This window comes from Echinococcus granulosus (assembly GCF_000524195.1).
Source record: "Echinococcus granulosus chromosome Unknown EG_S00041, whole genome shotgun sequence".
In the NCBI taxonomy this organism is placed as follows: Eukaryota; Metazoa; Platyhelminthes; class Cestoda; order Cyclophyllidea; family Taeniidae; genus Echinococcus; species Echinococcus granulosus.
In genome coordinates this window covers 240161-253072 of record NW_020170421.1, presented here as the reverse complement: position 1 = coordinate 253072, position 12912 = coordinate 240161, and the positions used below count along the sequence as shown (strand labels likewise).

At 42.7% G+C, this 12912-nt stretch overlaps 1 protein-coding gene across 1 annotated transcript; it reads right to left on the bottom strand. All coding sequences in view use genetic code 11, as the record gives it.

The window, feature by feature from the left end:
* Window positions 1-360: 360 nt before the first annotated feature.
* Window positions 361-6925, bottom strand: EGR_05511 (hypothetical protein; the record flags this gene model as incomplete). The annotated part of the gene is made up of 3 exons (XM_024494760.1): window positions 361-457; window positions 2382-2490; window positions 6781-6925. The coding sequence occupies 3 exons, from the start codon at window positions 6923-6925 to the stop codon at window positions 361-363; spliced, it is 351 nt and encodes a 116-aa protein (XP_024350808.1).
* Window positions 6926-12912: the final 5987 nt, after the last annotated feature.

Sequence of the window (12912 nt, the reverse complement as noted above, 5' to 3'; positions counted from 1 at the left end):
TAACATGATGTTAGGATCACATTAATCAAGAGTTTTTACGGACCAGAATTCCGCTCTTCTGGAGATGGTTACAAAATCCCCAGGATAATTCTCGTCTCCGCTAGATAGAGCACTTTGTTTGTCCTTTGAATTGACATCTACAGGGCTGACAACTTTGACTCATGAGAAAAAATAGGATGCATTTTAGCGTACCGTGGCTTTTGCACATTTCCATTCTTCGCTACACCATGGCAGACCGCTTTCGCCTTTATTCACTCATTCTACTGGTGACCAGAATGATGATGGATTGCACATATTTCCAAAATATCTACAAAAATATGTAAGCCGACAAATATTCGAGACGGGTTCTGTTTCTAGACGTTAAGATTTGTTGCCTTTGTCACTGAAAACACGTTTTCTAGTTGGCCTTTTCAAAACAATTTCAAATGCTTGTACATTACAGCTCGTTGAATGTTTCCTTAGGACGAAAGAAATCACAATGCTAGGACAGAAAACGCATTGTCGGCGTACAGAAGGGCGGGTGGGGGGAGGGTTACTGGCATGGTCTGTAGGTCGCGCCGTCATAGCGGAGCTTTTAGGGCCCGCGAAGCCAAAACAAACAAATAACCAAAGTATTACATCTTAGATATTCCTATGCCATTCCATTTAGTGAACTGACTACTCTGACAAACGACCGCATTATGCCAAGTAGGTGACAGGTGGTTTCTTGGTGGCAATATTTGTAACGCAAATGGGATAAGTAATTGTTTACATAATTCCGTGGCAGTTGCTGCACGGGTGTCAAAGGCAAGTGCATCATTTTTGTAATCCACCTTACTCACCATGTCAATAAAGTAATTGAGGTAGGGGACAGTCATTACCTTTCATATTCGTAGTATCTGAGTGCCGATTTATGTCGGGACAATTGTCTATTCCCCTTTTTCTTCTCCAGGCGTGTAGAGGTGGGGCATGTTTCCAATATTTAAATGGGGGAATATAGGACTGAAGAATCAAGTGTGTAATTATATATCCCGTCTATTTTGGAAAAAGGTAGATGATGGCTTAAAGAAAGAAAAGCCATAGATTGATGCACCTTGTACTCTGGGGCACTATCTTGGAAATTCTATTAACTTTGAAAAGGGGTTGTCATGAGGGGTATCAAGTTGTAAGCATATAATCGTTTGTCTAAATTCATAAAAATGATGATATGTAACTTTTTAGAAGAGTTATCCCTTTTAAAAGTGATCGCCAGAAATTTCGGGAAGGTTTATCTCCCCATGGGACATTTTTGTATCGCCCTTGCAGAACTGATGTTTAACGCAGCAAATCGGTCAATTCTTCAGCCTTTTGTGTTCTTCGATAGTAAAATTGGATTTCCAGATAGTCTTAAAGAGGGATGTTAAAAATTGACATAGTTTTCCTCCTGAGGGGCAATTCCAAGTCGATAATTAAACATTTCATTCTGAAAAGGGCATAAATAGGACCGATTTTGGCGGTAATCAGATAAGGATCCTGTTTCTGGAGACAAATGTATCAATTTTCTAGAGTTCGGTTACTAGACTGCACTGAAATGTTGAACGGGGAACAAATAGATGGAAAATTTGCACGTGGCGAACGGACGGATCGTACACTGGAATATTGTGGTGTTTAAGCTCCCCGAGACTGCCCTGAGTTCGAAGGAGCACATAATCCCTAAGTCGACGTACAGAAGGGCTGTGGGGTTACCGGCGAGGCCTAAAGGCTATTGCATTACGCAAAGAGTACAAAGGCGGAGCTTTACTGTGCCTGTGGAGCTAAAACAAATCGTTAAACAAATATTCAAAGCATTGCGTAGTCCCCTTTCCTTTTGAGCGTTACGTCCTGCGCTCCCCTTAATCAAACTCCCGCGTCAGCCATTACAGCGTATTCGGTACAATAAGAAAGACATTTACAAAAAAACCGTGCTAGTCATCGAATTTCTATGCAATTGGAGAGATATCCGACTGCAACACCAACAATTTCTCGTGGGAATCCTACTTTGTCTGGATATTCACGCTGCTTGGGGACTGTAGTTAGGTTTTAGGGGGGAGGAATGTGCCAGCCTAAATGCTCAGCCGTTAATAAAGGACAAAGTTTAAAATGGATTTTTCGCTTTTTCCTACTTGTCACTTTGTTCCCCTTCAATGCTGTCCAGTCCTACCTGTCTGGTAGACAAGTGGAGGAGATACCGCATGTTCAATTCATGAGCATCTTTGTACAGATACCGCAGACAGCTCTGCAACAAGATTTCGTAGATCAATTATGGCTACCATCGCCTGACTTGTCTCGCAGAACATGGGACTAAGTTAGGTACCGAAGGTAGACATCGTTTTCAAACTTTCTGCTAGGGGTCGTCACATGTTCTCCCATTGCCAGCATATAACCTTCTTCCATCACGTAAACGTTTGGCATTTAGGAATAAAAGTTGGAGTTGTTGTTCTTTATGGTCAGGCATGATTTCCACTATTACCAACATAGCGCCCTGAGACTTCCCTGAAGACGAAAGAAGGCAAAATACCTGAGCAGAATATGCTTTGGTGATGTGAAGAGGGGATGGCCATACCGCCCAGTGGAAGTGCAATTACAGAGACTTAAATGCCCTTGAAAACAAGGCTATTAATCAAACAAACAAGCGAGGTTGGTTTGGCAAGGTAGTAACTTGGTTTACTCATTATTCCTTATTTGTGCGACAGATGATCGCCACACCTCGCTTCTCGTATGCAAGTGTACGACAACTAATATTGTGCCACAATTCAACTATTTGCTTGCCGCTTTTAGTTTAATAAACAACACTTTATCTCGATGGTGAATGTGTTCTTCAAACGCCAATACCATTCTCAACACAGCTTTGATAAACTAATTGTTGACACCTCGATGTTGTGCAGTGTTGAAGGAGTTCATTTCCCAAAATGTGTTAAATTCTACCTTCCCATCGACGTGTGCGCTTTCACAACCGCCTATAATAGTAAGGAAATAGCAACAAAGCGATTTGATTTTTGCATTAATGCATTGAAACGCGATAAATACGAGGGGATTTCAACTGAGTGGAGATGAGCAATTTAGGAATGCCCTTATTTGTTTTGAATAGGGCAGAAGCTCTTTAAGAGTGAAATAAATCCACCCAATAAAGACATCTTGGCACACTCATATTAAGTGCATGAGATGGCCAACCGGAAGATCTTGACACAGCACGTAAGTTCGGCTTATGGAATTCATAGGAGATCTCTGATAGGTATTGATATACATCCACATTACACTGCTTGCTGTCGCACACCTTGAAGCCTTCGTAATGTTGAAGGAATATTTATCAGGTAATTTACATCGGTTGATGCTTGGAATAGCGGTTGTGCGATTGCACTGGACACTGGGCTGCACAGATCTGCATTTTTTATAACGCGGAGAACTATCCAGTAAGGTAGAACCAGAACATGCTTGTGACTGTCTTATGGTGATCAGAAGCCATCCGCTAAATATTTGCGCAAGAATGACGACGGCATGGATCAGAGTGGAGCCTGCGATAAAAACGAGAGAGGCGGGAAGTTGGGTCCGTGCTGCATTGCACACATTCCCCCAGTCAACCCGGCGGGTCATTAGAGAAAATCCTACCATTGACCACTATCATCGAGTCGGTTGTAAAGTTATTGAGAAAATGCGTGGCTTTAGCAACTTCACAGGTGATGATCTCGGTTGCCGGTCGCCCCTCTAAAAATAGCAAGTCCTGTCATTCAGTATTTACCACATCCTGAAGTTGTTAAATGAAATTTTAGGTTATACGCACAATATCATGCCTAATAATATTGCCACAAACTGGTTTTATGTCCCTGTGCTCAGGTCTCCTTCCTGTCGTATCCAGTTTCCAATCCTAGCAGCCAGTAGATAAAGGATTCAAGCAGACGTCTTTATTTGCCGACGCATCTGCGCACGTGATAGCTAGTAGCAGATTAATTGAGTGGGTAATGGAGGGCGTCCGAGACCCTAGACGGCCTTCATTTTTGCCTCCCGCATTTGCAGTACTTTGATTGACCCTGGCCTTATGTAGAATGACACAGCACATTCATGGCATCAGTCAAACAACCGGGAGGAACTTGCTGACTGACTGGCTGACCGGCAGACTGAAGAGAGTCCAACGAACTGTTCGAATGGCTTGATTAGTTTTTAGAGGTCTGGCAATCAAATGTAATAAACCATTAACTGTAGGCATCGAACACCTATCTAAATCCTTCTAAATGCTGGCCACATCGACACCTGAAATCGTCCAACATCCCATTCGCCCTCTAAAAAATGGCACCGCAAAAGCATCTTTTATCGTGGCAAATTAATTTGCCAAACCCCATTCATCACCGTATCACATCACACACTCATATTTTCCAGAGGTACTCTTTAAATGATATTTTTTACACTGTCTAACACTTTACCGCGAGGGTTTTTTAAAAAAAAGGCATCTTGGTAACGATTAGCTGTGGAGCAACCAAACAGGACAAGTGCTAGTAACTAGTTTAAAATAATCCCATTCCTTCTGATTGCTTCTTTCTTAGTGTTACAGTAAAATATACTTTACCATTTATTGACGTTGAATGGGCAAATTGCCTCAACGAAATGTTATTTGATGACCCATAGGTAAGGTGAATATCATTTGATGGGTTAGAGTTTCGCCTTGCCTTCAACAACTGAATATTCTATAAGGTGTAGGGGCCTTGTGGCTGGAGTGAACCGCAATCTCTGGTGAGTCAATGGCCGGAATCAGTGTGTCGGCAAGAAGACGGACGAGTTGAATGGAGCTAAGGATCACGGTGAATCAGACGAACACTTCCAACGCCAGTGGACACGACCGTCCCTTTTCAAATTGGTTGATCAAGAAACACCGGGGAGAACATGTAAGTCATGCCACTTTTTAAATAAGGCTAGGCGCCTTGTCCTTGTGAATACTTCATGCAACCTTAAAGCGCCGATAATAGAAAATGTGTTGTTTCAAAATCTCGTTGGGTGAATGCATGCCCACAAAATTTCGTCAGGGTTGACTGAGAACAAAACCTTAATAGAACATTTACATTGAAGTTCCATACAGACCAAAGGATTAGGTGTTTGGGATGGTTCAACGAACTCTGCATCTGTCAGTTAGCCACTTTACATCACTGGCACCAATATGGAGACAGAAGTGCATGAAGGCTAAAGCGTGGGCAGTAGTGCCGATCCAGTCGGTGAAGGGGTAGGGTGGTGGAGTTTCAACCTCTGTCGTACTGGCTCAGTTCGTTGGCTAAGAGCTGAAGAAAGCCTATTTGGAAGATGTTCAACTCTTCACTCCTCAGTCTTATATGAGCTGTCCGCTTCAGTGACTAGAAATTCAGGATATCAAACTCATGTGAATCGATTTAAAGGGCGTAGTATAAACTCTTTTCTCCCAAACTCATCTCCACTTCTGCAATCAACACCGCCTTATATAATAATACACTACTGGAGCAGCAATGTTTCATATCAGAAAGTGATGACCCCCTACAACACTTTGTTGTTCAGAATGGAAGCATGGCTCAATAAAGTGGACCCTAGACGGACTTAGACAGCGAATTCGGGGGCATAACATACGTTTTGATAAGGAAATGCGTTGTTTATAAGATAAATCTACTAAATGCCCTTCATGATAGTAAGGCGTTAAGTGCGAGAAGAAAGGACTGGCAGGTGTGACAGACTCACCCAGTAAGAACCAAGCACTGTGGACAAACAGAAGTGTCACTGGGAGACATCCGGAACGTAGATGTGGCTTCCATCTAATTAACGTCAAATCCGTGCATGACGCGTGGTTGAGAGGCCAAAGTGACAGTTACTGATTTAAGTAGTTCTGGTAACCTCAATTTTACGATCCTCGATTTCTGTGTCGTCAGGAAGTGTAGAACCGCCATGGACTTTATTCTCACAGTATCACAGCCGCAAGTCATGAAGCGTGTTCGTACCAATTTGATCGCTGTCTCATTTGCATATATTGCGAAAGAAATAAGATCGGATTGCGGACCATGGTTAGGTACTCATTGACGTTGAAGCCGAAGACAGTTATCCTCACGAAGAAAAACTTCCAGTTCATCTACTTTTCAGAAGTGATGTTGGATAAATTGTGATTTGGAAAGCAATTACTTGAATCAAGATATTATTGCAGGGAAGCTGTTCTTTCAGATGAGCGATTGACGTTGTCAGCTACACAGGGCAGGGCGTTCAGCCCACTCATGGTAAGATCGGCAGCACTGACTTGACAGTAGCAAACTTCATGGAAGTCTGCAACATTCGCGTGAAACTTGGCGCTTCCGGGAGCAAGCGCATTGCGCATACTTCCTACTAACATGGCGAGGATTGTCTCCAACGTCTGTGCCATCGATTCACCCTGACACCATAGGCAATAAGTACTACCCCCACCACCACTAAAGGTCACCTTGGTCACGTAGGTATTCTCTTTAGCGCATATGTGCTTGAAGAGAACGTTGTAATTTATCCAAGACCCAATAATGAAAGCACTTTTGGATTCAAGGATGTACTTGAGAGGCGAATCATAGTCACTAGTGAGTAATCAAGTTCTTATTGTGGTATCACGATTCAAAGGAGCTCCACCGCCATTCACTAGGAGTCGCAAATCACCTTGCAGACCGACTACAAATATCAACTGGCAAGCGTTGTCATGATGGCCACTATAGCAAGCAAATTTCGTGCCTCCCCCCTACGATATGCCCGATCGTCCACTACCATAATGCACGTGCAAGGGGACTGTCCATAAAGGGTTTGGAAAGTGCCCTGTCCAATTACCCATAAGTTGGGAAGATAGGACATCACTATCCATGCATTTATCAATCGAAACTCGGGAAAAATGAATGGATAAAGACGAAGTATCATCATCCTGGCGTCGCTTCAAGCAAAAGCAATTTCTATTAACATCAACAACGGCATACATTTCCAATCTAATACTTCGTGGCCTGTAAACTTATGCCAGCGGAATTGCGCCGTCGGTAGAAAAGCGGTATGGATGCATGAAAGCACTTCCGAAAAATCGCATCTATATCGTCTTGTGCAGTAATTTAATCAAACAAATGCTGTCGACATTGAAGAAGACTGGATCGTCCTTCGTTTATTTGGGTATTCTGCATTTGTGGTCAATTTTCCTCGCTTGCTTTGGTGAAAACGTTTCCGGAGTGTAGGATTTTTATTTATTAAACAACTTGTGAGCTTAACTACCAATGGCATTTAAATATAAGGTGTTCCTATTTCGTTGCTCATCCTTACAGACATCTGTGACTCTCATGAGTTTCTCCCCTTCAAATGCACTAGTGCTAGACCAGGGAACTGGAACCTGTGAATCCGTAGGTGTAGTGCAATACTTATGTTGTTTGAATTTGCCCTGCAGGGAGGAGGCAAGCAGGAAATTCGAACCTTGTAACTGGATCGCCCTCTCCCTTACCTAGTGACTGCGGCTCCCCTCCTTCTTCAATATTGTATTTTCCCTATACATCTTGTCGTCTTTAATAAAGATGTCCAAAGCAAACCAACCGGGCTTGTCTAGGAACGCTAGGAATCGGGAAGCGGAGACCGAGGAGTCTCGCTCCATAGTAGGGTGGACGGCTCTCCCATTAGGCAACAGCTCTGACACAATCACCACCGTTGACATTGAGACGACATGTGAACGTCTCATTGGCTGCCATTACTGAGGGACATTCAAGGGCGTGCTCAAAGTCAAAAGCAGTCTAGCAAATCTCTGTCACACCCTTTTTCTTAGTTGCACACATCAGTGTGAAGAATAAGCAGTGCATCAATGATGTGCCGAAATTCGGTTAATCGCATCTAAGGCAGGAGGACTGACAATACACACTTGAACCAAGCCTAAGTTAACAAGCAAGGTGAAGAGCAAGATGAAAGGGGTTTCGATAAATAAAAAACGAACAACTGATAAAATTGGAAGCATCAAAATCAAGTGTCACAAATTGATGCAAGTCGAGAGGTCCTAAGTGCCAAAAGAAGCACATGCCATGTAGAGTGCTGACAGGATGAAAGTACACGAAAAATTGGAGTATAACTTTGGGACTTAGTATTTACCGTGAGGTTCTCCGCCACCATCGTGGTCTTAATGCCTATGCGTGCTCTTGCATGGCGTTTATGTTCAGATCCGTCTGCGTATTTGTGCTATAAGCAGGCATTTAACTCTCTTTCAATGAGGCTCAGTTGAAACAGTTTGCAACACCTCTCCAGCCACGAGGCTTCTGTAAATAGTGCGTTGTTTCAATTAGAGGGCGCGTTTATTTTATGGCGAAAACATGAAAAAATAGTGGTAAAAGAAGGAGTAGGTAAAGGAGGTGAGTAAGCGAATAACTAAGTGCATGTACAAATGAATTGGCGAGTCTGTGGATGAACGCACGCATATTGTTGCAAACGCAAATGCCGAGCATTAATTAAAGACGGAGAACTAGAGGTCTAATTATAGCCATAAAAAGAGACGTCCGTCTTTGTGCTACAAAGACTACCATTAGCACCAGTCTGGAGCGGGAATTTTGCAAAAAGTCGGATGCACCAACACTTATGCCTCATCGGTGGCATATCTACACTCTCCTGTCTCCGAGACGATTCTTCGCAAATGCCTAACGATCAGGCTAGATGCAATGCGCCGGTGGTATGCATTGTGGAGGAATTGGTTGAGGCTGACCGACAGAAACAGAAAGGTCAACGATGTGTGAATAACTAACATGCCTCAGTTCACTTCTCACCTTCTCCTTTTTTACCGCACCTTTGACACTACCACTGATGGACTCTGCCAGTCTATCAATACGCTACTATTCATTACTCTCTCCACCACTTGCCTCTCACCTTTCACCAACACAAACTTGTGTTCCAAAGTCGAGCCTTAGACCACCTCCTCACTAAATTCATCCCAAACTATTTATCATTTGGAGGCCGTGTCACCTGAATCAGTCCACGATCAGGAAGATTTTCCATTCTTCATATTGCACAATTACACATCGTCGGCGACACGTCATAGATGGATCAGAGGTTGCAGTTGCGAATGTCACCAAGCAAGTGGTGGGTCACTCACATGCACAGGGATTTGCCGATAAGCAGCAAATGCAAAAGGTCTAGCTTCAGGAAGTCTATGAAAAAGGTGACATCCCATTCTCAACCAAAAATTAGTGTCAAAATTGGTGGCCTCAGTATTTATTCTGACATATGGAGGTGACTCGTGAACGAGACCATCTGGCGTTGCAAAAGAACTTTATAGAAGGCCGACAGATTTATATGACAGCCTTAAAATCGTGAAATCCATCCGACAAGGGGTTGATATGCCTCATGTGCTTTAAACATTCTAGTCATCAAAGATGATATTTTAGCCTTTATGTTAGTGATTTGACATCCGTTTTGGCATATATGTTTAATTACGTGGGATGAGGACCGGCGGCTGGTGGTACGGATTCACAGTCGCGTTGATAGTCTCGCTAACCTTCTTCTAGATGTTGCAGTCTTGTGAGGCGAGTGCTTCACAAGCTAAGAGAGGAGCACGCTTGCAGAAGTTCCATGAAACAGTCTTTGAAGCTAGTGGTATTGAAACACTTTAAACAATGGCTGGGAAGTCAACTACACACCTCAAGGAGGCCTTCGGAACTGCTCTACTTTGCTTAATTATTAGTGAATAATTAACCAAACCATCAGTAGAAAATATTTAGACAAGTTTGTGTTTATTCACTTTTAACCATTACGATTTTAGTGAAGGCTGAGCGGTCAAACGTTGCATCCTGCTAATTTAGGCTTAAAATATCGTAGAGAAGATGAATGGGCCTGTCAACGATTGGCTAAAAGCCTATTTTTTGTCCTAAGGCTAGCTCATTGAATACGAAAACATATGTAAAAGGATTTGGTAATACGCGAAACTACTGACTATCTGTGATTGATTACTGGCCATTGCGAAGATGAAAATATTGCCGAGGAATCTAATGGAAAGTATTATACGATGAGGAAACATTGGCATCAAGGAGAGGGTTCCCTTCAGCATGCAATGAGGCCGAAGCAATAGGTACGACTAGGTCATGGTGCAAAGGTGGAAGCAAAACTGGGGAGTTTGAGAAGTCCACTTTGTTAAAACCAATATCATTTCGTTACATAGCTCTTTTTGCTTTTCCAGGCCATCTCTATCGCTTTTCATGGTTAATTCGGTAATAACAATTCATTTAGTGCTTTTGAAAACATCAAAGGGCATAAATGCAATTTATTCCATTTTCGTAGAGGCAAAATTCGTTTGATCCTAAAGTCAGTGAGGCATACCTCAGGGTACATTGTACCTGAAAATTGGTGCTCTTTGTAAACGGCCTCGAGAGAGAGGAGACTCACTGGTTTCCTGCCGCTCAAAGCTGGACGAGGCTCCACAACGTGTACATTTACAATGCCAGTGACTGCATTTGCCTAAAAGAAGAGATATTCAGCAAACTGCATAATTTGAATTAGCTACATACAGATAACATTTCGTATCCATTCCTATCATTATGCGGCTCAAACCGCTAAACCAAATTCCAGGGCCATGGAGGATGCATTATTTACTTGCGCGATGGATAAGCCCTTTAATAAATACCATAGCAGGTCCATGCGAGATATATTTCCCAATTTCCACACCTCCTCACCTTTTGGATTTCCGCCTTGTAGAACACTAAATTGTTGAAATTGATTTGGGCGAACGTGGCTTCGACAAGCCTTCGGCAGTGATTCTCCACAAATTCAGCCATTCACGTCAAATGATTCCTTCCGTAACGTCTGGGTTTGGCATGCGTTTGTTTGATCTGGCTTCGCCTACCGCTGTAACAAATGTAGCATGCAGGAGCCTTTCTGAAGTCAAGAGTTTGTAGGGCATGGTTGAAAGACCGTGCTATTAAAATGGAGTAGCTAGATCAAATCAGCTCTAAATCTCTTTATCGGGAAAATTTGTGACGCTTTGAACGCCGTGGTGACATCGAAAATCTGTGTCAAAGTACACCTATACTTGGTTAAGTGGGGAAAAGGACTGACGTTACCTTTAACGCCGCAGTACTTCGAATAGTCCTTAAACTTTTCGTTTCTGTTTCATAGACACTTAAGGCTCCGCTTCTGCTGCATGGTCTCTGGCCCATACAAGTAATCCAGCGCCCACCCCTTCACCCTTCTGTACGTCAATAGCACATTTTTTGGCGTAGTAATACAATTTTCCTCGTCTTTAGGGAAGTCTCGGAGTGCCACATCGGTGGCAAAGGAAAATGAATCCGATCCTAAAGGATAGCTACCCTTAACATGACGGAGGAGGAGCATATGCTGCAGTTGGGGAAATATGTGACGACCTATAGCAGAAGGAGTGAAAATGACATTTGTCTTGATGACAACCGCACTCCCATTTTATGCAGGAATGCTATTAGCAGTTGAAGCGACAGCAGTAGTGGCCATGGACCATCTAAAAATGTTCGTTACGGAGCTATCCGCCATACATGTATGAAGGTGTCAATGAAGCAAACACGCGATACCTTCTTTACCTATCCACTGGCTGGAGAGAACCAAGATAGCCAGGTATGCCTGGACAGCACTGAAGCACGAACAATAGGGCAAGGAGGAAGAGGTTTGAAACATTATTCCAATGGAAATAGTTAAACTCTGCCTCTTGTCAAATGATTGGTTTTAGGTCAGTATTCTCTTACCTGATGATATACGTAGGAGATGATAAGTACATCCCTTCTCTCTTAATACAGTTTCCCCTCAAGACGAAAATTTGCATTCACTAGAATTGCCGGGACGGATCAGTGACGTGACAGATAGGTATCTTAGTTGCACGCAACATCGATGGCTATCCAGTTGGTTCGTGGATGTTTTTCTTACAACACCGACTACGTTGTGATAGCAGACGTGGAAGGTTGACCAATGGTAGGGCTGGAGACGATGCTCAAAAGGAGAGGGGCTGTATGCGGCTTTAATTATGTTTTTAACTCTTCGTTTGATTTTCTCGGACACCCAGGGCTTCGCCATTGAATTTTCGCTTAGCGACGTGGCCCTTGGAACATGTCAGTAGCCTCCCGGCCCTTTTCAACGTCGACAATGCATATTCTGCCCGAGTATAATGTCTTCTTTTGTCTTCAGGGACATCTTAAGGAGCTACAGTTCCTTTGGAAATTTGCCTGTATTGTCCTGTATCATCTTTCAATGCTGATGAAAGGTTTTTCCCTACCAATCTGACACTTACACAGTCATCGAAATTAATCAGACGGTTACTTTGTCGAAGGCATAAGTTGGTTTTTCTCAGGACAAATTAATTGCTTTTTTTTCAAATTGGCGAAACCTTAGTTTTGGGCCAAATTATCAGGTAAAAGTGGACATTTTTTTTCTCTGGAAAAAATATGGGAACGTATTCTTCAGCCTTGGCAAATTGAGAGTTAAACTTGAAGGCTAAATTTAAGGTCAAAGTGTTTTAGATCTTAATCAACTACTGCAACAGTAGCGGATACGATGATCATCCAAACAACTAACCACGGTTAATGGACTTCTCAGAGAGCAGGGATTTACTAATTTACTATATATGAAATATTCGGTAGCCTTCAGCGCTCCTCCACTTTGATTCAACCGCTAATTTCTTGCTAAAAGTCGCGACTACCATCGTTATAAACTTCAAATAAAGTTAATTTATTGAAGCTTTATGTAAGTCTGACTACTATCATTGTCATTTAATGGAATCTAGCTCTTAGTTTGACCAGGGAAGTAATGGAATTAGGCCAAAATAGCCATGAAGTATATAACCAATCAAAACGTGGATAACGAGTGAGGAGCTCTATCCTGGCAGTCTATCACAGTTGAAATCGGCTACATCCACTCAAATCTGTGTGTGAATGCTCGGGAGACCCACAATTTAAATAACCCACAATACCAAGACAGAAAATGCAGTGCCGACGTAGAGAA